This window comes from Cydia pomonella, chromosome 8 (assembly GCF_033807575.1).
Source record: "Cydia pomonella isolate Wapato2018A chromosome 8, ilCydPomo1, whole genome shotgun sequence".
In the NCBI taxonomy this organism is placed as follows: Eukaryota; Metazoa; Arthropoda; class Insecta; order Lepidoptera; family Tortricidae; genus Cydia; species Cydia pomonella.
The window spans coordinates 5,900,829-5,926,093 of record NC_084710.1 but is presented as its reverse complement, the minus strand read 5'-3'; the positions used below and the strand labels follow the sequence as shown (position 1 = coordinate 5,926,093).

General features: G+C 35.3%; 2 protein-coding genes across 2 annotated transcripts in view; both read left to right on the top strand.

Annotated features, from left to right (window-relative positions):
- The window catches only part of LOC133520441 (uncharacterized), a 267,551-nt gene extending 259,201 nt beyond the window's left edge, over window positions 1-8,350 (top strand). The window contains exon 7 of the mRNA XM_061854854.1: window positions 320-8,350. Within this exon, the coding sequence (XP_061710838.1) occupies window positions 320-442 (123 nt within the window). The 3' untranslated portion in view covers window positions 443-8,350. The remainder of the gene's footprint in view (window positions 1-319) is intronic.
- A 2,042-nt stretch (window positions 8,351-10,392) lies between these two features.
- Window positions 10,393-25,265, top strand: part of LOC133520436 (mucin-2) — a 107,198-nt gene continuing 92,325 nt past the window's right edge. The window contains exon 1 of the mRNA XM_061854843.1: window positions 10,393-11,016. Coding sequence (XP_061710827.1) covers window positions 10,728-11,016 — 289 coding nt within the window. The 5' untranslated portion in view covers window positions 10,393-10,727. The remainder of the gene's footprint in view (window positions 11,017-25,265) is intronic.

Here is a 25,265-nt window from a genome sequence, read left to right as displayed (position 1 = left end):
CCGCGATAAGCGTCCTTTGTGTGCGGCAGCTTTGTTCGCCCGTTGCCTGCCTTTTTCTGTGTCACCCGCTTGTGCCGCGTTATTTTGCATAGCATATTTTTTTTCGGCAGATAAGGTCTAGTTTTTGTCGGAAGTTGTTCAGATTGAGCAAATTTCAAAGCACCTTCCTGCAAAATATTACATGTTCTTTAACTTTAATGGTATCTCATCATATTAGTCTATAAATACATCAGTATTATTCGAACGTAATAAGTGAAATAACATTTCCGAAGGCGATTCAATGAGGACTAATTATTTTTCAATTAATTTATTATTCCAGTCGGAGTATGTAAGCACCAAAGTGTACCCGATGTTCCCGCGGTACACGATGCTCAAAGACATGATAAAGGACATCATGCACGACCCCGACTACATGGAGGTGTGCCACGAGGTCGACCCATAGCGCGGGGTCCGCAAATAAATGAGGCGCTCTTTCACCGACCGCGCGCGGTCGAGTCGTCGCTAGCGGGCGAGGGTCAAGATCAGGATGAAAAGGGTCCCGAGAAATCGACCCCGAGTTATCGGAGGGGCATCGGCAACAAGTCGTTACATTTTCGTGACGGGCGGTGCACTGTGGCGACATGCTAGCGGCGGGTAGTGCGGCGAGTACTCGTTTATTTGCGATTATTTGTTGTTGGACTTTGTTTAGTGTAAGATTAGATTGGAATTAGTGTACTCGTCCTTCAAGAGCCTGTTTCTTCTCCGTTCCGAAATTCAATTTAAATTATTTTCCTGTTCTATCATTTACTACTCTGATTATGTCTGGCTTTTATCTTCCGATATATTTATCTGCTTACACATATTCCTCTTACTAGTTCCATTTGTTGATACTTGACGATTTTAACAAAGATTTAAAATAATAATGTTGTTTTACGAATAGACGAAATTTAACTGTTCTCAAATTGTGTACACCTTAAATACAATAATAGTAATAGTTATGAATTGTCTGTTAGTGCGATAATTGTAATTAACTATACAATTTTGTCGTATTATCAGCAGTGTTTTAGTTTGGTAAATATTTTGAAATCATGTAGGCATAATAGCTACTACACTGTATGCTAATGTAACTGCGGATTTTGATATAAAAAAGATCATGAGTCAACACAATTAGATAGAAAACATTAATTGGAGCTTTGTAGAGTATAAATTCATGTCTGTCTATTTTATTGCCATTAATGAAGTAGCCTTTGCGAGCTTTTCAAATGTAACTCTACATAATCACTACCTACGCAATATGCATATTTACTCGACATATCATAATCTATACAAATATTCAATCATTCTACATTCTAAGAAACTTTACTATTTATCAAATCTTCATAATCACAAATTTAACTACTTATAATTGTAAGGAATGTTAGATTTATTATAGTGGTATGTGCGTGCAAGAACAAAATGCCATTGTATGTGTTCAACATTGAAATAGATAAAATATACGAGTAAGTACTCTACCCACTGTATTACATATATATTTATTGCTTGGTTTCTTTTGGTACTTGATGTCCGTTTGGCGGTTAGTAAATGTATTGTCTTTTTATCAAATGATAATACTACAGTTTATTTAGTTTTGTATTTTATTGTGAAATTTAACATTTGGTTCAACATTCAATAGACGGCTATAGTATGAAATAATCATGTCATGAATGAACGTTAGCCTGAATTTGAATAGTTTTGGTGCAAATGTATTTGCTTGCGGACCTTGCGGTATCCTCGTTACTTAGGTATAAAAATATTGATAATCGAGTATTTCTACAGATTAAATAAAGTTAATATAATGTATTCATTGTGACCATGGATGGGAATGCCGTAGATTGCATTTTCTGTAGAAGAACTCGATTGTGTTGTACTTAATTGTTTATAATGCAGTGCGTTCATGGATTTGGAGAATATTTTGTATTTAATATCAATAAGATTATCGTTAGGAGTGTTAATGATTTTAATAATAGAATTTTAATAATTTGTAAACTGTGATTGAATTTTGATTATAGCTTGAACTACGTAAGTTCATGAATGCCAGAGACTACTTTTATGTGTTTATTTGTTCCTTGTCCTAAAATCTAAAACTGGTAAGAGATTAAATAAAGAATCTGTCCCACCGCGATATTAAACACACAGACAGTATTACCGACGACTGAAATAAATTGAAAAGTTTTAAATCTTTAATACCTATTACTTCTCTTTTCAATTTTCGTCCAAATTGCAACTACCTTCAATGAAATTAGTCTTTGGCTTTTATCTCAATAATTAAAAGTAATAAATTGCCAAATAATAATATTGTTCGTAATATAATTCATGTAAGCCATTAAGCTCAGTTTAACATAAATAGTGTAGTTATTAAAATAAATGTTAAACATGAAAGCGAATAGTGAGGCCGAATCTGTAGATATAAGATAATGCGAAACAATGTACCTAATTCATTACTGATACTAGGTGGCTCTGGTAAATTTATTTTAATGCAAATTACTTCGGAAAATTGCTATTGCGTACTAAATAACCAAATTTCTTCAATCTTCTTCTCTTTACAAAATGAAATTATCCAAATCCAACGATACCCCACAACATTGGGCTGAAGCGCAAAAAATACAAAAATAAACATATTGTACTCGTATTTTTAATTGTCATACCAATTTACGCATAAAATTTTAAGTCATAAAAATCTTTAGACAATCATTCCTGAGCATAACTGGGTTTTTGTCATGAATGAGTTATATATGTCATAATTTTTATAGTCATTAATTTAAGTCGCTTAAAATTTTAGGTTAGGTTCGTTAAGTATGCACAAAAAATATATGACAACTGCTATGTATGTTATCAAATATTATGGCTAAAAATATATATATATATAATATGACTTTTCATTTGTATGCTCAATGATGATTATGACACAAGTTGTTATGCGTATCAAAGATATGACTTATACTTTTAACCCGCAACGCAATATGGACCCCTTAAACTTTTATGCAACCCAATATGAACCCTCTGTCGTATGCATGATTTATGTATCAATGCCAAATTGCAGCTTTCTAGCATTAACGAGCAAAGCCGCGAACGGAGTCCGTTCAACGGACAGACGTAGACGGACGGACAATACGGACATGGCGAAACTATAAGGGTTCCTAATAGTGGTCTACGAAACCCTAAAAATATGACTTTTCGTAGCATCCCAATACATATTTTCTTTTCGTTGTATTCGTTGTTTCGGCGTTTATCGATGTACGATTATCATCTTGGCTAATAGTCTTTATAGCGATGTACAGCGAAGTTTAGATTTAGCAAGAACTTGCATGCAATTTTCATTACATTGCGGTATCTGATCAAACTTTTGAACGCAGTTGACCTTAGTAGTAGGTAATGTAACGTAAATTTCATGCAAGTTCTCGCCAGTCTACGCGTCGCTTACGATTGGCATCCTAGGATAGTGAACCAAAAGTGGTAATCGTCAATGTTTAACACTAATCGAAAAGTAAATAATACAATAATGACCCAGCTTCTCGTTCTCATTTATCAGTCTGATTTTTTTTTTACAAGCTTTTATTTAACTTGCCCTGTTAATATCTAAATTTGTTAGTTAGTTAATGACGTTAGTGTGGGTCAAATCTTACAAGTGACCCACTTCCAGTTTTCCAATAAACCATCGAGCTGATCTACACAATTTTTCTCAGTAAAAAAAAAATATTTTACCAGATCCACCTTGCCTGTAGTACCTACTTAAATAAAAGATACTTCTATCCAAATTCTTTCCCTTACACATTGAACCGAATATCAAATAACAATAATCAATTTCACTGTCACATCAGCATGGCGTAACCGTAACGTATTGAAATGGTATCATATTTTACGTTTTTCAAAGCCTTACACAATTCCTGTCCTGTGGAGGCAGCATGGTTGCATTTTTATCACCTGTCACTTTCGCACTTACATACTTGTTAGAACGTGACAGGCGAAATGCGACCGTGCTTAGCTCGCTGTAGGTTAAGCACAGGAACGCTGCGACAGAATCTTGCCCGCGAGATAGACTACCATACCCGTCTTTTTCTAACTTTTCGCGGGTGAGATTATGCCGCGGTGTTCCTGCGCTAAGCCTATTGTTGTCGAAAAATATAATAAATAATAACATTTTAACTTTCCTACACTTTCCCACGATCGCGCGATTACCATGGTCAGTCACAATTAGTGACAGATACCTAGTATTACTGAATACTCATATTTACAGCTTGTCTTAGTAAGTGCTTGTTATGTAGGAATAAGTAAAGTTTTATTTGTTAATAATGTTTATGTTAAAGCATAGTTGGGCAATTAGTTGACTACTCCTTTGACCGTCATCGCTTCATCGTTCGATTATTGTGACAATGTAAAATAAACTGTACTGAAGGCTTACCGTGAAAACCAAAAATAGAAATTTCGTTATGTCCCTCTTTGTTCGAATATGTAAGGGCGATAGAGAGGCAGACAACGCAATCACGGTTTTTGATTTCCGTGGCAGGCCCTCTGTTACCTACCGACACCGAAATGCAGTTAGATCCATTCGCCAAAGCTGGCGTGAACAGATCGAATAAGTCAACAAAAGTGATGATTCTACTTTGACAAGCTTAAAATATATATAATATAGATTCGAGTCCTATTTTACAAGAATTTAAAACAACTTCACACTTAATATAAGAGATATAAATTGTTTAGTGCAATTAATTGTCATCAACTTTCGTGGTAAACGTCTTGAGCATAATAATTAATAAAATCTATCTGATTAATCTCAGGGCGTCGTGCGTTTGCGTCATAGAGTCGTACATTGAAATTCATGTGCCCGAGTGCACAAACTGTTATCTTCCATTCCTGAACATCTTGAATCTTAAGTAAGTTTTCCTTTTATGTATAATCAAATTAGAATGTTCCTATGTTGTTCAGGATGATGGTCAAAGGTATGTTCAAAATATTGTATGATAGGTATTACTTAGGTAGTTTCATTACATACTTAGCTAGCTATATTTAGAGAATGTTAAAATTACGTTTTACTGTGTAGAAGGTACCAGATGGATCTATTCTTAAAAAAATTAGAATACGGCGTTGATTTGAAATTATGACTAAGTCTTAAATATTTTCTGATTGTCGATCTCTCTAGGTTTAAAAATATGTAATACATTAAAATATATTTACTATAGAGGCCAGTAAACGAAGGGTTGCAGGACAAGAAGATATAGACATAGATAGGGAGGGATACGCGGCCGGAAACCCCGTTTCTCGCCAAGATTTGTATAGTGGCTTTCTCAAACTTGCTATAAAATTATAATCAATTTGTTTTATTCTTAGATTGACACTGTTAAAAACAAATTACGAATCTACTACTATTTGATGGTTGAATGCCTTGGCGTCTTGACGTTGTGTCACAAATTCACAATTTGACGTTTAAAAACAAATAAAGTTGCCCTACAGGCCGAGGTGTGTAAGGTTGAATGAAATTCCTTTACATATCATCTTCACTCATCGTACCGGATACGTAGTATTTCCGGACCTAATTTGAAGTACCTAAGTCATGTCAACATTTAATTGCAAGTTTGAGGAAATATTCTTCCTGGTCTACAGCGATGGTCGTACGAATGCCAGCTCATATTAAACATCACTATTATCTTACTATTCCTCAATATGGCATATTCAATTAACCTCTATGTAGAAGTAAAAGTAACACAGATGTGTTACATTAAAGAAGTTGACATCACATTTGAATTTAATTCCATATTAAGTATGATATCTTCAGCTGAACATAATTATGATGATGATTTAAACTTTATATTGTGTGTTTTTGCAGCTGCCAAATAAATGATTTATCTATCTATCTATTAACACATAAATTGTACTAGTATATAAATGTTTTAAGAATAGATACCACTTAGAAAATAATATGGGATACTGCCATTGAATTAGAACGGATAAGATCTAGTGTTAGAGTCATTGCTTGTTTTTACCTGATAAGTAGGTATTAAAATATGAACAATACACATATCTTATGGCCTGGGATTATGGATTTGGTCCGCGGCTGAGTTGACGTTGGTATCTCGTATCTCACCATGTTATTTTAAGACAGCTAATTATATTTATCTATGTAATATTTCAGCGGGATTCAGATTTTAAAATCTGTTATTCCTTTAACAGTTTGGACGCTTTACGTCATTAACAAAAAAGACACTAAACTTATACGCCAAGGTAACGGTCGCAAACGAGCTAATGTAAAACCTTACTCGAAAGTGTCAAGTTACTTTGACAGCATCCGCCATAACGCCGAACCATAGATTTCTTTTTACAAATTATAAATTTTGAATGCCGTTTCTAGAGACAGTCCATGTATTTCTTATCTACAGCATAAGTAGATCTATGTAGCTAAGTCGGTACCCATATAACTGTTTTGTTGTACACAATAAATACGCAATCATTGCGCAGATATTTATATTAAAATGCATATTAATTGTATTCATATTTACATATTATTAATATTTATTCAAATAATTTTCCTTATGTTTTACCAAGTATATTGTAAAGAAAACAATAACGTGTTAACAATGAAAACATAATGTCACAATGTACAATTAATTTCAATTTATTTTGTGTCTATGTCACATTCCCTATATCTATGTATGGAATTAAGACTGCTTCAACATACAAATGTAATCCTTATTTTCCTATACACAATTTCATGTATAAGTTGACCATAGCTATGCTAGTGTTGGGGGCGAAAAACAAATTACATGCAAATTTTTAAATGCTCCTAACTCTAATAATAATTAAAAATTTGAAAAAACAAACGGCCGGGCTGCGGTATTGTATAATATTAATATCCAGAGAGGAAAATGGGTACATTTGTGATCGTCCACTTTCATCTTAAGAGGAAAGGGGACGGCCGCTTCTCCATACAAATATAGTCCCCATTTTTCTCTCCGGATTGACATAATGGAAAATATTTTTACATAATTTACGTTTGACTTTATTCGAATTTTTGCCGATTGTGAAAATTAGGCGAGAAAAACAGATATCATAAAAAAACATTTACCCCCTTATTCATAAACGTGTACTAAAGTTACGATGCCGCTAATAATCGTTTGTCCCTTTCCATCATACCAATACGTCGGAAAGGGACAAACGATTATAAGCGGCATCGTAACTTTACACGTTTATGAATAAGGGGGTTATTGTTTGAGTTAGGCGTATGGACATAGTATATACAACATACTGTGTCGAAATATTTTCAATAATGTAAAATCTCAAGAGGAAAATGAGGTCTATGTTTGTATGAAAAGGTGATGTCAATCTCGTTTTAAATTCGCGGCGTAGTGGCCTACAGGCAAAATGATAATCATTGGAACATCATGGACAAAAAGCCTGAAATTTAGCACAATAAACTTAAACAAATCATTCTCTTATTTGCTGGTCAGTGAAACTGACTTGTGGTCTAACCATAACCTATGAACCAATGAGTATCTTATTATTTTATGAGAAAAATATATATCGTCCTTGTCTAATGTAGCCGCTTTACGTGTGTTTCCCTGCGGCGGTATCATGGTTCCATTTTTATCACCTGTCATTATGCCCGTCACTTTCGCGCTTACATACTTGTTCGAAGGTGACAGGTATGGTGACAAATGATAAAGAGCCGACCATCTTAGCCCTAATGTTGTTTTAGCAAGTCTGTAGTGTAACGGCCCGATTCGAACTTTAAGACACGTCAACAATTTCCTAAAGATACGATTTGGATTGGATTTCTTCAAAATAAAACGTGACTTTTGACACTGACATCTCTAATGCATATCGTATCTTTAGCAAATTTTTGACGTATCTTAAAGTTCGAATCGGGCTGTTAATCCAAAAATAAGTAGGTACTATATCGTTAGAAACAAGTGAATAATTAGTAATAAATTACAAAAATCTGACGGTCCTCATTTTTATGGTATAGTCGCCATCAGATGAAATATCGACACGACCAAGGGTCTCACAAATATCTGAACACGCATGTATTGTCAAGGCTTTGGAGTGTATGTTCAGATATTTTTGAGCACCTCGGTCGCTCCGATATATATATCTGATGGCGACTGCACAAAATATATGGGTTTCAAACCTCGATTAGAGCGCCATCTACAATATACAACAGTCTTATTTAATATTTACTTGTTTCTGGTAATATTAAATCCTCAGAGGCGGGAGTTATTATATCCTACAAATACATATTATGTTTTACATGTGTAGTTATCGATATGGCATGATGTCGCGGATAATCGTCTAATTAAATGCTTTGTTATATAAAATGTAATACAATATTTTTTGTGCTAAATATGTCGTTTACCTACATTATACAAATCCCTCTGATATAGTTCGTATCGTTCACGATGACGCGCAGATTTATCAAATCTAACCTTTTTCATTACGAGTCACGCGTCTTCGTGAATGACACGATCTAGAACTCCGAAATCTTTCCATTCTTAAATTCCCATACAAGTCGTTTCGGTTCTCTTGGTTGAAATAAGTAGTCGGATTGCATTCAAAATACATCTCGGTGGAATTAATCTATATACTATATGTATATAACAAGGAATCCCTGTTTCCCTTGGTCACGGCACCACGCGTGAACGGCTGAAACAATTTCGCTAATTAATTTTTTGTTGTGTTTGTTATTGCCAGGAGCAGGTTCATATGAAAGAAAATGTTTACAAAGATGCGCGAAATATTAGAAAATTTAAGAAACTTAACGACCATATTCACTTTTCTAATGTAATCTTTCTTAGTGCTTTTGACAATATAAACTTTCTTGATATATTTTTCATCACACTTGCTCGAAAAAGATCTTATTTCATACATGTGTACTGAAAGGCGAAGGCCTATATTGTTTCCGCGGGAGTTATGAATTGTAAAAAAAGTTATAACTCCCTAGAGAGTTACAGCTGCTAACACCCTGTATTGATAAAATAATTAATTTATCATTTCTTTTGCACATTTATCAGTCGATTCCATCGTACATACTTGTACAGTGAGCTATTTGAGAAGTACTTGTTCATCGTGTGTTCATCATTCAACGCAATTGTGCCTAATATTAAAAGTTCAATCTAATATGGAGTTTTGGTAAGTTTTGATAGACTGTTTTGATACTCGTAGACTAGCACAAGATAATCATGATTATAAAGAAGTACTTACAATAGATTTATTTCATTTCAGTAGAATTTTTGGTCTTAGACATGCAAGCAAATTGACGTACAAACTTAAGTCACAGAACTGGCAAATCTCGCAATCCTACAGAGTCAAAAACAATGATTACTTATACAGATTCTTCTGTATGTGTGTTTGTCACCTAACTTCTCCTAAACGGCTGGACCGGTTGGGATGAAATTTTGTGCGTATACCACAACGGGGTCGTGGATGATTAGAAAACACAATTGTATGAAACTGGTAAATTGCTATTGGTTAATGTATAACCAGATTTTTATTTTAATGTGGCGCTGTTTTACCCGGCAAGACGACGCCTGCCTGGTTCGTTAGATGTACAGTATTTATCATGAAGGGTTTGCCATCAGCGGCAAACTTCTGATTATAATGAGTAGCCAACGCCATCTTTCGAAGTTTTGAAGAACTAATAAACACTTCATTCCTTTGATTACAGTGCACTCTAGCGTCGAGTTCCAACTCTTTTTCGGACAAAGACGCGCTAAGTATAAAGGTATATCACGTAATTCATGTTGCCATCGCAAGATGGCACTAAACAATAAATAAATTTTAGGGTGACCAAGACAAAAAATACATGGCTTAAGGGGGTAATTTAGTAATAGTTATTTTCTTAAAAACTACTCTATTATTTATCGCAAAATATACTAGTGGCTCTGTGAGCTGTAGACTGCGATAAAATTGATAAGCTTAAAACGCGTAAAAGCAAAAATACTTACTTTGTTGGGTCGTTATCACAGCGTACTCACAATGGCCTTAAGTGCCATAGGATCTAATACTTACTTAAGTTCTTTATGCCAATCACCACCATATTGACATTTTCAAAAAACAAGACTACAGAAAAAAAAGTACTTATTATACTGAAACTGCTCACAAAATTTCGCGAGAAACAGTTGAGAATTGCGACCTGTAGAGAAGAACATTCGGTCATACGAAAGCAGATTGTCAGAGTCAAAAGTCATTTTACAAATGTGGTTAAAACCCACAGATTTTAAATGGTTCCAGCATAAGTTTACAAACAAATACGTACAACATTAAAAAAACACGATATGTGCTCTAGAATAATTTAAATAGTAGTCATAATAATTACATAAAAAGTAAACATTGTGAAAAGGTAATTTTCGACATGTATATGGCAACACAGGAGTCGCGTTCATTCATTTCAATTTCAATCGGCCGGCAGCAAGGGCGCGTAAAGGCTGTGGCATGTCGCACACCGTTATGGCGGGATCTCGTGAAACAAAAGTTTCCTTAAACTTTTTAACTTAAACAACTTCAGTAAAATGTTAAACTACTAACTAAAATAAAGCAAAAACTGCATAGAACTAAGCAAATAAAGGTATATCAGTGAAAGTTCACCGGTCAGGATGTCGGTTAATTCAAAGTGGCGGTTACCTGACGTTTTTTGTGTTGTGTGTTGAATGGATGACGGAATTAAGATTATTTTGCACGGGGATGGGTGAGTAAGTGGTTCAAGGTGTTTTAAGACTGTCGCGATGCCTTTCGTGCAGCGTGTGGTGGAACCGAAGTTTCTGTCGCGGACTAGTTTACGTGACGAGGATGGGAGGCCTAGGGTCACCGATGAGGAGCTGCAGGCGGTCACTAACTGTACCCTGAGCAACGCGTTGAGGCAGCTGGCGTCCCTCGTGCTCCTAGCCGAGGATATCTTCAGCGAGCTAACGGCTCAGCTTCAGGGGATAACCGAGCGGTCGAAGGTCGCGCAAGCGAAGATTGAAGTCATCAATGGGGTTGTCGAAAGATATGATCCCAAGAAAGTACCAGTCCGTGAGTATTATTAAATTTATTTAGGTATCTCTTATTATTAGTTACGTATTTTGCAATTTAAGAAGCCACCGATATTGCGCGCTTCTTTGCGGTAGAGACGAGCGAGTCGACGAGGTGCGTTTTAAATGCATAATTAACAGCCCTTTCGATCTTAACGCAATTAAAATATTAATAAAACCGAACTTAATAAAGCCGCATAATTTATTGTACCTATAAAAACGGTTTAACCACGCGAATGTAAATAAAATAATAGCAATCGATTCCGCGAATAACGACGCTGGAAACCTTATTGTTTAAAGAAAGCTACCTTTATCACATTTACTTACCTATTGAGATATAAGAAAAATATTTGTACGTACCTGCCTCTCTGTATCGTCAGATTAGGTCATTCACCTCATCGTTACCAAGTCGTGACCTCCTAGATTGCGCCGTACCAATTACTATAAAAAGGCGCAGGAACCTAGGTAAGCCACTGTAAAGCATTTATTGCCCAAGTATTCATAAATAGCTATTTTTATGTGTGGCATTTAGATTTTTAATAGGTTGTATGTCCTTGAGCACGCTATGTGTAAGTACCTAACAGGTGACATTTCACATACTACTTAAAACCTATGATTTTCCTACTACTTACGTCCAATCAAGTGTAAAGATATGGGTGTACACATCTTACTCAAAAATATGTCCCATAGCATCTTATTCCAGTGTAATAAGAGCGTAGTACCATATTTATGAGACGATTCTCTAGATACGTATTTTTGCAGCTGACTGTACCTATGATCTCCCAAAAAGTTTGTAAGTACGTAGGTACTACCTACTATCTATTTCCTCTACCGTTTACCTTTTTCTTGTCAGAATTATGAGCTCTTTTGATCCTAATGGGAGAGTTAAGTGTCCAAAGTTTATTATTCCATTTTGTTACCATTATCCTTATAGGTACATACTATGACGGTAACGTAGATTCTCTAAATAGACGATGTGATACAAAATATCCTTAGGCTCAAGAGCTCGAGATTAAATAAACATTTTTTTAAAATGTACAATGTCCATAAGCTATAACAAACTATAACAAACTCACTTCAGACTATAACAAACATGCCCTGATTTGGAATTCTAGGTATTTTATACCGCTTCGAGCAATAGGAATAATATTCATAAACCAGTTTGCAGCAGCTGTTGATTCGTCGTTTATATATTTAACCCTAAAATTCTTAATTTATTGTGTATTGTTCCTGTCACCCTTTAACGGTCAAGATTTAAAAAAAATACACGATTCAATCCTCGTGCAAGCCTTATATCGCCTCGTTAGTGTCCAAAAAATTCTACATACCTAAAAAAATAATACAAAAAGTTGTTGTTGTAGGTTGGTCATTTTGCCATATAGATAATAGGTATGTAAGGTTAAGTATCAGTAAACTAAATTACTAGAAAATTGCAGACGTCCGTCAAGTTAGTAATTTTGGATAAATTAGGTCCTTAGTCCTAAACACAGGGTGGTCAACCTACAGATAACCCTCCATTGGTCTAATCAAATAATAATGAGCTAGACGACTGAATGGAATGACCTAAAATTTATTAATTGCTAGTCTTATCAGCCAATAAACCTGTTTTCTTGATAGAGATGAAATATTGAATTTATGCAATATTGCCTAAATTGAAGAGAAACAAACTTACTGGTTACGTAAGTTTGTTTCTCTTCAATCAGGCGTAATCAGGGCTATAACCGCGAAAATCGAAGTTTGCAAATTGCGGGCATCTTTCTCTGTCACTCTTACGCCTTAATTGGAGTAAAGGAGAAAGATCCCGGAATTTGTGAATTTCGCTTGTCGCGGTAGTCCATCTGATTTCAATAAGGGGTTATGAAGTAGATCTGGCTTAGTTTATGGATCTGATATGTCAGAAAGTGTCATTTCTCACGTCACTTTTGAAGTTTTGACATTGAAAGATCAGATCCATAACCAACCCAGATCTAATTCATATAATAATCGGTTATTAATATCAAAATACGGCTGCTAGCCGTAGTCATCGATTTATTTCATGACTATTCTGAATCTTTGTCATACCTAGGTGCCAATTACCTGTTACTTAGTACCTACCTAAGTACTGACTATCTGACTTTAAGAGCTCTACGTGTATGAAAGTATTTTTATAAATCAATATCTTTTTTCGTCACTTTTTTCAAATGGCGCGTGGCGTAACATCGTATTTAAAAAAATGACCCGAAACGTTCCCTTTCAAGTTCTTTTATTAACATGATGCACCATTACCCTCCGACCACCACAGCCATCAAAACTCGCAGACATAGACAACATGGCCGGGACCATTTGTAAATTAATCCGACGAATAAAGGACCACAGACTCATTATCTTGTACTCTTGAAGGCACCGCCACTAATACGTACAGTCGAGTGCATTTATGTTATCAAAAAAACAAGTTTAATTGTAACATTTGGAGCTATCACATTCGGGACTCGTTTCGACCAAAACAAACTTAATCGAAATATTTTGTTGCGTTTGGGAACCACAACGTTATTAAGCCCGTCACAGATGGAGCGTTAATATATATTAAATACCGTAATATAGGGACAGATATCTTTTAGTATATCTAAGCACCACACACGCCTACGATACGATACCAAAATATGTATATATTACTGTCTGTGTAGCACCTACATTGTGAGAGAGACGAAATATACCAAAATATATCGTAATATACCGACCTATGATATCGCAATATGCCTTGCTTGCTATGTATAAGGTGTCGTAAGATATCAAAATATATGTTATAGCTTTGTGTGTGGACTCTGTCAAATGGTACGTAAAATATATCGTAAGATGCCTTGCTGTAAGATACCTTTTGGTATATTGCCGCTCCGTCTGTGACAGTGACGGGCTTTAAGCTTAACGAATGTTAAATCGAATGATACCTACTATGTCCTATTTATCGTGTTTCTTTACTAACTTAGAACGTAGGGTTCGCTTGGTCTGAAGCATCTAAAGAAAGAATTAAAGGAATGTTATAATAATTTCCCTTGTCCGACTTTTCCAACAACAAAATCTTTTACCGGATTACGGTAACATTATTTCAGCTTCAAAGTTATGATTTTAGCGGTCAAAGAAGTACGTAAATAGATATGTTGTTGATATAATGATAAAATTGGTATCAAGCAAATTACTTCGCAAGTATTTTTAACCTCGAGTGCCATTCCCAAAACTGGAGAGTATACCAATGCTGCGATCTCTGAATACCTATCGTAACTCCAATTCGACGTGCTCGTTTTAACGCCGAAAGATCGATTCGATCGACCAATACTCAATGTAAACGTTCTCAACTGTACCGGTGTGATGCATTGCTGGACGCTATCTAAAAACCTGTTTGGGCATTCGGGCCCGCTGTGGGGAAAAAAACTCCCAGATTCCGACGCGGAGCACAAAAACTTGAAGATAATTTCCCTTCCAATGCCACAGGATGCGCGCTACGTTTGACCGCTGGAGTATTTAGCAAGTAGAGACGCTATTCGACTTGCTTAATGACTATTCGTGCCATGATGATCATAAGGCCACTTCTGTAAAGCTTAGGTCGATAAAAGAGCAATGTTGGGATGCCACGCTTATAGCACAAGAGTACTGATGTCAAGATATGTCAAACAACAATGTCGAATTGTGCCTCGAGCAAGCTACGACAGATGAGATGTTGTACAAATTGATGTTTTTTCACACAACACCGGCTGTTAAAGTACGTGAGTTGATTGAATTTTCGTTTGATTCGATTGAATTTTGATTTGGACTTTGGACATATTGGACACTACTGGTTTTTTTTTATTTTTTTTTATTTATTTTTTTATTTAAGGTTCACCAACAATTGCTGACATCGATACATTCAAAACGTACAAGCTAATACATGTAAGGAGTGGTGTCACAATTACTTACAGGTAAACACGGCATGCGAAACAAATATAAGTAAACAACTATAGAACTACCAAAATTTTAACTTAAATTCTAATTACTTATGTTTAAAAAAATATTTTCGGTTACTTGTGAAACGAAAAATAAATATAAACTAAAGCATAGGAATAAAAGACAACTCTTAACAAAATTGTACCAATTGCATTGCTCTACAATGCGATCTAGGTATAATAAGTCGATAACTAATTTAAAAAAATTGCCTGGCTTGACCCGTTCTGCAATTGCATTGTCTCTTAAAATAGTAGGTGCTCAAAAGATTAATGTAAGTAGCTTAGTCCGAGATTATTAACCTTTTTTATGTTCTTTTAAAGAACCTCCAGAAATGCTGTTACCTTTAATGGCGCCGTACGGATTATCACTTATTACGCCTTAAACCTAATATTTCTGGACCACCAATGGCTTCAGTTGTCAGAGAAGTTAGTTAGATTAGAATATTAGTACCTTAATTATCAGTATGTATATGATGCCTCATTAAATGGTTAGGAATGCAATCGAATGTTGTGTCTATAGATGTGCAAGTTGCGAGAAAGTTTCCAAAAAGTTGGAAAAGCTCTCGGAAATTTCAGGAATTCATAGAAAACAGGAAATTAAATTCTCATTTTGGGAATAGAAATGTTCAATTCCTATATAAAAATATGACAAGTTTCTAAAGTTTCCAAGTGAATATGGCGCAATTTTGGAAACTTACCGATAGCAAATCAGTAGTTGTGCCTCCCTTCATCCGCATTTTCTTCTTTCGCTAGATGTTTTGAGTTTCGGCCCGATTCGAACTATACGATACGTCAAACATTTGCTAAAGATACGATATGGATTAGATAAGTCAGTGTCATAAGTGACGCTTATTCAAACGAAAACGTCACTTTTGACACTGACATATCCAATCTGAATTTTTGACGTATCGTAAAGTCCGAATCGGGCCGTTTGTCCCATTTTGCTAATCGATTTTCACTTAGTTGAAGTGGCACTTTACGTGAGAAATAAGTATGAAAAGTACCATTTAATATTTATCAATGCACCCATCTGCCAACTGCGAGCAAAGAAAAGTGTTGTCAGTAAATTTCTAACGGATCTCGAAATTAAACAGTTTCGAGTCAAGTAGATGCTTCTTTAACCTTTTAACCGTTTAGAATGTTCCATTGAGCGTGCTCGAGTCGCCGCCATTACGAAGTTACACGAAGTTTTGTCTTATTTATCAGACTGCGGCCAAATGAGCTGGATATTGTATGTCTCATGTATAGCTACTGCGGTTAAAAGTTAAAAAGTTAAATTCCGAACTGTAGGCCTATAGGTACTTCCTCCTTATAGAGATCCTTGTAGAGATGTTTGGGAGACTTATGCTGCAATAGATGTTTTTCGGCTAATAGTAATTATAATAATAGTAATGAAAGTCACTGCTCATTTTATTCTAAAGCGTTTGTTTTAAGAACAATTTTTTTAGTAACCGTTATTTAGTACCAACTGCCGAGCTACAGAGTTTAATCTAAAGTTTCGTAATATCACAAGTCTCCGAATCAATTAAGTCCCACGTTCTTCACAATTTACATAAAGTAATCGTAAATCTGGACATCATCCATACATACGGTGATTGGAATCCAAGGGAAAATTAAATCTTTCAGCGTTCTAATAAACTCTGACAACTTGATTCGAAATTTTCAACGATACCAGTTACGTTAATTTATCTTATAAATAATGTATGTAAGAAAAATAATCAGGTAACATAACGAGCTCCGGCATTTTATAAAATGCTAAATATTATAGGGTTACTTAAAAATAAATTTAGCCTTTGGGCGGTTCGTATTAATCTTGAACAGGCGCGTATAACAGTCCTTTTGATCACGTTGCAACCTTTGCATACAACTCAAATAAAAATTCCTTGGGGATAGTATACTGAGGAAAATAGAATCCTTATTAATATTAACATAATGATATGATACGAACAGTATCAGCTAAATCGGGTGGCCAAGGCATTTACAAATATGTCAGCAAAGCTTCTATTAAAGTGCATGTTCAGATACTTTTGAGTATCTTGGCCGCTCCGATATATCTGATGGTGTCTGAACATATCATGTCATTATGTTAATGTTAAGGATTACATTTTCCTCAGTATTATCTACAAGGTATTTTCAGTTGTATGCAAAGGTTGCAACTTGCAACGTGTTCAAAAGGACATTTATACGCGCCTGTTCAAGATTATTACAAACCGCCCAAAGGCGTTAATAGTATTTAGCATTTTATAAAATGTCGGAGCTCGTTAAATAATACCTCATTATTTTTCTTACATACATTATTTCTAAGATAAATTAACGTAACTGATATCGTTGAAAATGTCGAATCAAGTTATCAGAGTTTTTTAGAACGCTGAAAGATTTAATTTCCCCTTGGATTCCAATCACCGTATGTATGAATGGTGTCCAGATTTACGATTACGGAATGAAACAGTGAATAATAACATTAACATATCATTGTCACTGAGTATCTAGCTTGCAAAAGAGATCTCAAATTTGTAAATTTGACGTGGCTACATGCTGAGTGTGATGGTTAGTGGTTTACAAATGCAATGGCTAGAGGTTTACAAATATACGTGAGTAACGGAGTGCACTCAAAAAGTTACATTCCACACCCGGAAAGGTAACTTAAACAAGATAAACATTCACGGCGCTTTTGTCCTTCATGACAGAAAACAGTGCGTCGAAATAAATAGGTTAGATGACAAAAATGATGTAATAACATATCGTTCTATAAAAAAAGGCAACGGCACAGGAGTACCTCAGGGCAGTGTTTTAGGTCCGCTTTTATTTATTCTTTATATTAATGACTTACCAAAAACTAGTAGTTATAAGATAGTTTTATACGCTGATGACATTTCTATACTGATACCAGGTGATAATCTCGATAAAAATATGCATATGACTAGTATTAATATGACTATTAACTCTATATGTAATTGGTTAGAATTAAATAACTTGACGATTAATATAAGTAAAACAAAATATATACAGTTCTGTAACACTAGAGCTAATACATCAAATATGGACATTACTTGTAGAGGACATACGCTAGAAGAAGATACTGAAACACGGTTTCTTGGATTACTTTTAGATCGCCATTGTAGCTGGAAATCGCATATAGACAACTTGTGTATTAGATTAGAAAAATTTTCCTATGCTCTGAAACGATTACAACGCTTAACTGGCGAAAAAACCGCTATTATTGCATATCACGGCCATGTTGCTTCATTGCTTAGATTCGGACTAATTATTTGGGGAAACTCAACAGACAAAAAAAGGGTGTTTATTAGCCAGAAAAAATGTATCAGAGCTATTTGTGGGAAAGGACCTTTACAATCTTGTAGACCTCTATTTAAAAAACTTAAATTGCTGACCTTAACTAGTATGTATGTTTTAGAAGTCGGCATTTTTGTTAAGTCTAACCCTAACTTATTTACAAAACTCGTTGCAAATCCAAGGTTACGCTCCAGAGATCCTACAAAATTGATAGGACCAATGTGTAAAAGTGCATTATTTAAAAATAACTGTCGCATAATGTCAATTAAAGTATTCAATAATTTACCATTAGATATTAAGGAAATTTCTGACATAAAAAGATTCAAACGGACATTGTATAACTGGCTATTAAACAATAATTTTTACAATATTAAAGAATATTTTGACTTCCACACTAGCTAATGACATTTTCATTTTCTTTATTATTATTTTATCATTTTATTTGTTATCACTGTTAACTGATAAAAAAAAAGCATTAAATGTAAATAGATTTTTAAGATGTAATTGTACATATTTTGCATGCTATAATACGGCTAAATGTGTGATACTTATAATTATAATAAAACCTGTATTGTTAACCACATTTAATGCAAATAAAGAATTTACTTTACTTTACTTTACTTTACTTTGTCGCCGACTATTTGTCAGTCCAAATGCATTTCTAAAGGAATAACAAAGTACCATTGACTACTTCCAACAGACTGCACATTACGAGTATGAAGTTATAAGATCATTACTCGGTCATTAGACGTGGCGATCGTATAAACAAAGAGTTATTAAGAGTAGAAGAGGTAAGATTTTTCGTTTCCTAATTCGTGCCTTGAATTTTTCCTATATTTCATACCAGACTAGGTAGTTTGGTTATCCTACAATCAATATCTCTGCTTGTAAAGAAATAGGTATTGTTAAGTTGCATGCCTACTTCACTATTTTACAAAATCGAAATAGTCTATGTTTATGTTTGTAACTCATTTTTGTGGATACTTCTAATTGTAATTAATAAATTCTAAAAGTGCACAGGTTTCAAATATGAACGTAATAACTGAAATATATATTAACGCTGTCGCGCTCTCACACTTAATGCCACATTAATATGTACTCTGTATTTATTTTTAAGTAGAAGCGTCTGCAAGTGATACCAAGATGCTTTAGAAATTATGGGAAAGTGAAAAAAAACCCAGTGTCTTGCCCGATTCCTTTTTTCAAATTTACTTTATTTTTAATATTCTGTGTCCAATGATGGCAATGATCGATATGCAGATGTGAACGCGTTATATGCTCCGTCTAGTAGGAGATCAGTGCGAAGTACTCGTACTGTTCGATTCGAACGTTCCGAGTAAACAAAGTCGTCTAGATGACCTGACATCGTTTTTCGGTTCGAGCGTAAACACCACGATTCTTACTTTACCTACCTTTCACCTGGCGATAACAGCTAAACGTTGTTTTAGCGACTGTCGTTTCGCTTGACCTTTCCTGTTTATCAGAACCTTTAACCATATATCTGACCTGAAGCTACAATGTTCGTCAATTTTATCTCATTTTGACATCATCGCCAGTGCATCTCACTCGTACTTTTATATTGATACCTACGACATGCGCTGCAATGCAGGCAAGAGTAGGTAGTAAATAAAATATCAATATTAGATACTTGAAGTGCAAAGGCCGCTATGCCGTTAGGGGTCATCCTTTAATAACGTCACACGTTTAGGGGGTCAAGAAAATGTGATATGTTGTGACAAGGGGGAGGGAGTCACAACATATCACATTTTCTGACGTCACTTTAACTTCATCAGTAACCGTGTTTTTCTATTCGCTGTGCAGTTAAATAACGAGTTTTTGGAACGATAATCGTTTTCATTCCTTTAATTTTCTCTCCTAATCGGTTTTGTGTTATAAAATTACTAATATTTCTTTTATCAAAAATATTTTGATAAAATATTAATTATGCCTAATTCGATTTGCCGATTTCGTTGAAAACATGTGACGTCACACCAGGGGGAGGGGTTTGCCAAATGTGACAAGGAGGGGGGAGGGGGTCAAAAAACCTAGTAATTCGTGTGACGTAATTAATGGATGACCCCTTACTACCCGTTACGGGTAGTATTTACAAGCCCAAATGTAACAGTGTTTTAACAACTGTTCGCCCACTCCCCTTTTTCCTAATAATCCAAGTTTTTTTTTTGCTAATGGGGATCTAATGGCGAATTTTCGGCATCTAACTAGTGTAGTACATTTTGTCAAATCTAAATTCGAAATCATGGGCCGGAGTAAACAGAGCTTAATAGTAACAAAAGTGACGTTTGAAATAACACTTACGCAGTCTGTCTGTTATAAAAATCGCTACCAACTTAGCTTGGTCTAACTAGCACGCTTTGCCGCAACTTCACATATCAAGTCGGGCGAGTTGCGTGATTTAACTCATTTAACAGCATCACAGTGAGAGTGAGAGCCGTAATATTTTCTCCGAATATAGAGTAGACTATTCATTGAGTATTTCAGTTCTATAAAACAAATGGAAAACACCTTACATTACTACACAGTACCATGGCCGAATCAATTAAAATTAGATAAACAATGTACGTTCTTGTTACCACAACATCGCCTTCGCAACGTTTGCGCAATGTTATTGGTTCGTTGGCCGATAAACTCCTTATCAGCTTTCTTTAGACTAGCGAACGAGTAGGTACGAATAAATTAATTAAACACGCTTCAACAAAAAACTCATAAGATAACGTAGGTTCAAATAAACTGAGTAGAAAGTAAATACTTGTTTGCGAGGTTTTGTCAAAAGACCACAATATGACGTACTTTAAAAAAACATCATCATCATTGGCCTTTGTGTCTATTGCAGACGATTTATGGTGTAAAGCCGGAGAGACACCGTTTTTGGTGGCTGAATAGACCGATGCGCGATGCGAGACTGAAATGGTCTACCACAGGCTTTTTCGAAGTTTTTCACTACAAAAAAGGACTACAAATATTAAAAGGAAAAGTAACGCAAATGTGATGTTCCTGGAGTTGTAAGCGTCCATAATATAGAAACCGACTACCATTAGGCAGCTTATTTCAAGATGAAAATAGAAAACCTCTCTTCCATTTGCCTTGTGTTTCGTGATTTATTCGGCTTCTGACGGATCTATGCATAAATGACTGTGCAAGCGATCAAATGTCAGCCGTGCACACAGAACAATATGCGACAGGCTTCCCATGCCTGATATATCTCGTGAGAAACATTCTGAAGCGTTTGTACCCCACCGTCAATATAAGAAGTCCCCCTCTGAATCTCAAAGGCACTTCAAACCTTAAGAAATATTGGTCAATCGACTGTTCTTTAGCTAGCTTTTTCTGACTTTTCTATAACACCTGCTGATGGGAAGCAGCTGTGTAGACGCAATTTATCACTCGCAATATCGGATGCAATAGGTAAGTTTAACGTGTGCTTTTTAAGTACACGATTATACCTACACCTACCTTACCTTAGTGTTTGTTCCTTTCGTATTTTCTAAAAGGTTAGCTGGAAGTGATCGCTTTTAAGTATACGTTCGCCTTTGTGAAAATGTTTACATCTTTTACTTTGTTTTGAACTTTTTTGTGTAAACTTGTTTATGTGCAATAACGTGACATACATACATATTGCACTTTAAACCTTAAGAAATATTGGTCAATCGACTGTTCTTTAGCTAGCTTTTTCTGACTTTTCTATAACACCTGCTGATGGGAAGCAGCTGTGTAGACGCAATTTATCACTCGCAATATCGGATGCAATAGGTAAGTTTAACGTGTGCTTTTTAAGTACACGATTATACCTACACCTACCTTACCTTAGTGTTTGTTCCTTTCGTATTTTCTAAAAGGTTAGCTGGAAGTGATCGCTTTTAAGTATACGTTCGCCTTTGTGAAAATGTTTACATCTTTTACTTTGTTTTGAACTTTTTTGTGTAAACTTGTTTATGTGCAATAACGTGACATACATACATATTGCACTTTAAACCTTAAGAAATATTGGTCAATCGACTGTTCTTTAGCTAGCTTTTTCTGACTTTTCTATAACACCTGCTGATGGGAAGCAGCTGTGTAGACGCAATTTATCACTCGCAATATCGGATGCAATAGGTAAGTTTAACGTGTGCTTTTTAAGTACACGATTATACCTACACCTACCTTACCTTAGTGTTTGTTCCTTTCGTATTTTCTAAAAGGTTAGCTGGAAGTGATCGCTTTTAAGTATACGTTCGCCTTTGTGAAAATGTTTACATCTTTTACTTTGTTTTGAACTTTTTTGTGTAAACTTGTTTATGTGCAATAACGTGACATACGTACATATTGTTCTCATCGTTGACGGCATCAGAAATAATGCAGGTCCTCAGGATCCAGTCCTCGTTCAGGCAGCTTAAGCAACTTTCATTAAAATATAACAACACTACTCGCCTATTCACTACAAAACAGAACCGTAAATTCTTTAGTATTCCGTGCCCACTAGAACGACTTCTCCGGAGGTGGTCCCTGTTCCAATTCGAAATCTGACATTAATTCTTGTACTTAAGTGGTTTATGGCCAGTATCTGATATTAAGGAGCTTCATAAAATCGAATTATGAACAAAACCGCGTCTCTATCGACCTTAACACTCAAATAACGATAGAACGCACGATAGTGTCACCATAAATCTCTGCTCCTTAAATATTATATGGGAGGAAATTATAGAGAGTGTTTCCGTGCCCGCATCGCGGGTAAGGAGAAATTATATTAAACTGGATAATACTTAGCGTACAGTCGTTCGCGATATACAACGCATTTATTTCTCATAAAAAAACTATTTACTCTTGAAAAACGTTATTAAATTACCACCTCCTGAAGGTATTTGTTACTTTTTTGCATGAAATCTAATAACATAAATGTCCCAATACTGGGCACTGTCGTAATAGTTGCCACCTTGAATACAAGTATTAATTCCAAATTGTAAAAAAAGTAAAACCTAGCATGCTTACCTTGGCATTTGACCACGGATATGGTTTGAAAAGTTGTTTTAGCGTTCTTAGATTACTTCTATAAATTTGAACATATTTATTGGTCATTTCCTATAATGAAAAATCATATAAAACTTTAAATAGCAATTAAAGAGAAGACCATGAAAGCATAAGTAAACCCATTTAACTGAGATATTCGTTTGTGTTTGGTTATTGCTCTCTATACCGGACGAGATGTATTCTGCGATATGAGGGTTATTAGCTGGACCAGTTGATTCATACACTAGATTCTAAGTGGGTAATCTAGCGCTTAGATAACGTAGTAGACTAATAATCACAATCTGATCAACAAGCCACTTCCCCTCTTTGGAATTGTAAATAAACTTCAGTTACAACGACTACTACAAATTCACAACGAATTTTGTCACAGAATAACTCAACTGAGTTTGTTAAACTCCAGCGCCTTTAGCCATTTAATTAAAGTTTTTTTTACTTGTTTGAGATATGATTCTTAAAAGTTCCGGTCTTCCCTGGAAGTCCAAAGACAACACAAAATTAAAAGATACAAATGATGTTCAATTTCATTACTCCTACATTTCTACAAATTAGAGGCTTAAAAATTATAACGCTATTATTTCATTGTTTTTAAGAACACTCTAAAAAACTAAGGGTCGTTTGACCAAACCGTCTGTCACTGTTAAAGCGTTCGCTTAATTTTATTGTATGGGAAGTTTCATAGATTTCTGACGTGACGTTGATAAGTCTGTTAACTGTGGTTGGTGTAACTGGCGCTAACCCAAAAGATAGAGAAGTAGAAAGGATATCGTAAACAGAGTTTACTGAGGGACTTGAGTCCCGTACCAACTCAACTTGAGGATATGAGATCAAATGTATCAGACGTATCCAATTACTCCTGTCCATTTCAGTCTTGAAATAGCTGTCGTCCAATAAATATTAATTTCGCATCGGATAAAATGTTATCGCTCGTCAGGCAACGTTCTGTCTATCATAATAAGGATCTCGACATACGGGTCTTGCGTGTTTAACGAGGTCTCATAGGCGGACACGCCAAATGGGACTTATCGCTAAAGTAGTCTCAAGTGGATTTTCAAAATTGCACTTAGTTGGTTACCCTTGTTGACAAATTGTCTTTTAGACCGCCAACCGACTCGGCCGAGACCGTGAATTTGATTTATTTTTGCCCCTTGTGATATTAAGACTTGCTGTTTTCACACGTGCTGCCCTTGCTATCATTTTAGAAGTTATTTTTACGGAATTTGGAGATATTTTATAGTTATAAATAAGAGGAACTGCTTTTAATGACTTAAAGAAAAGTAGAGGGTTGTCAAATTCATATATGTTATTCTTTATCGAATGGAATAATTCTTATACCCCATTATTTTATGAGAATGAAGGATAAAAGAGTAAATTGCCCCTACTTATGCCAAGTATCCCATGCAAGTATGCCATGCATCCCGTTTTCCGCATAAGGTAAGCGCGCGCTTGTAAAATAATAGTATTTCTAAACCGTACCTAGTCACCTATAAGTCTAATGCCACAGGCATCGGTGTCGCCTTTCGTCCCCGATACTCAGCATTTCCTTGTGTAGCGGTGCTAGCGTAAACTATTCAATGTTCTCAGTACGCGTCAAGAATCCGGTAGACCCCTTTTCTTTGACATCAACGACGATGCGTTCCATCTAAAATCTAATTTGAACAAATTATACCAGATTACGCACTCGCAATTAAGTTCAATTTATAATATTTCAGTGACTGGCTTGTATTTTAAAAGGGTAGCATAACGGAAACTTAAGAAAGGCTTAGCCCGTAATCTGATCGGTAGCTTAAAACTAACGGCTTCAAACCTAATGCGTTATGCCTGAATAAATTACGAAAAATAATACCTCACAAAGGCTTAGTGCGAAATGTAAGCCAATACGGTAAGTCGACCTGACGAATAACCGGAATATTGCGAAAGAAGCCACTTTATGATTTGCGGTTAAATATAATGAACGTATTCAAAGTACTCTTAAGCACTT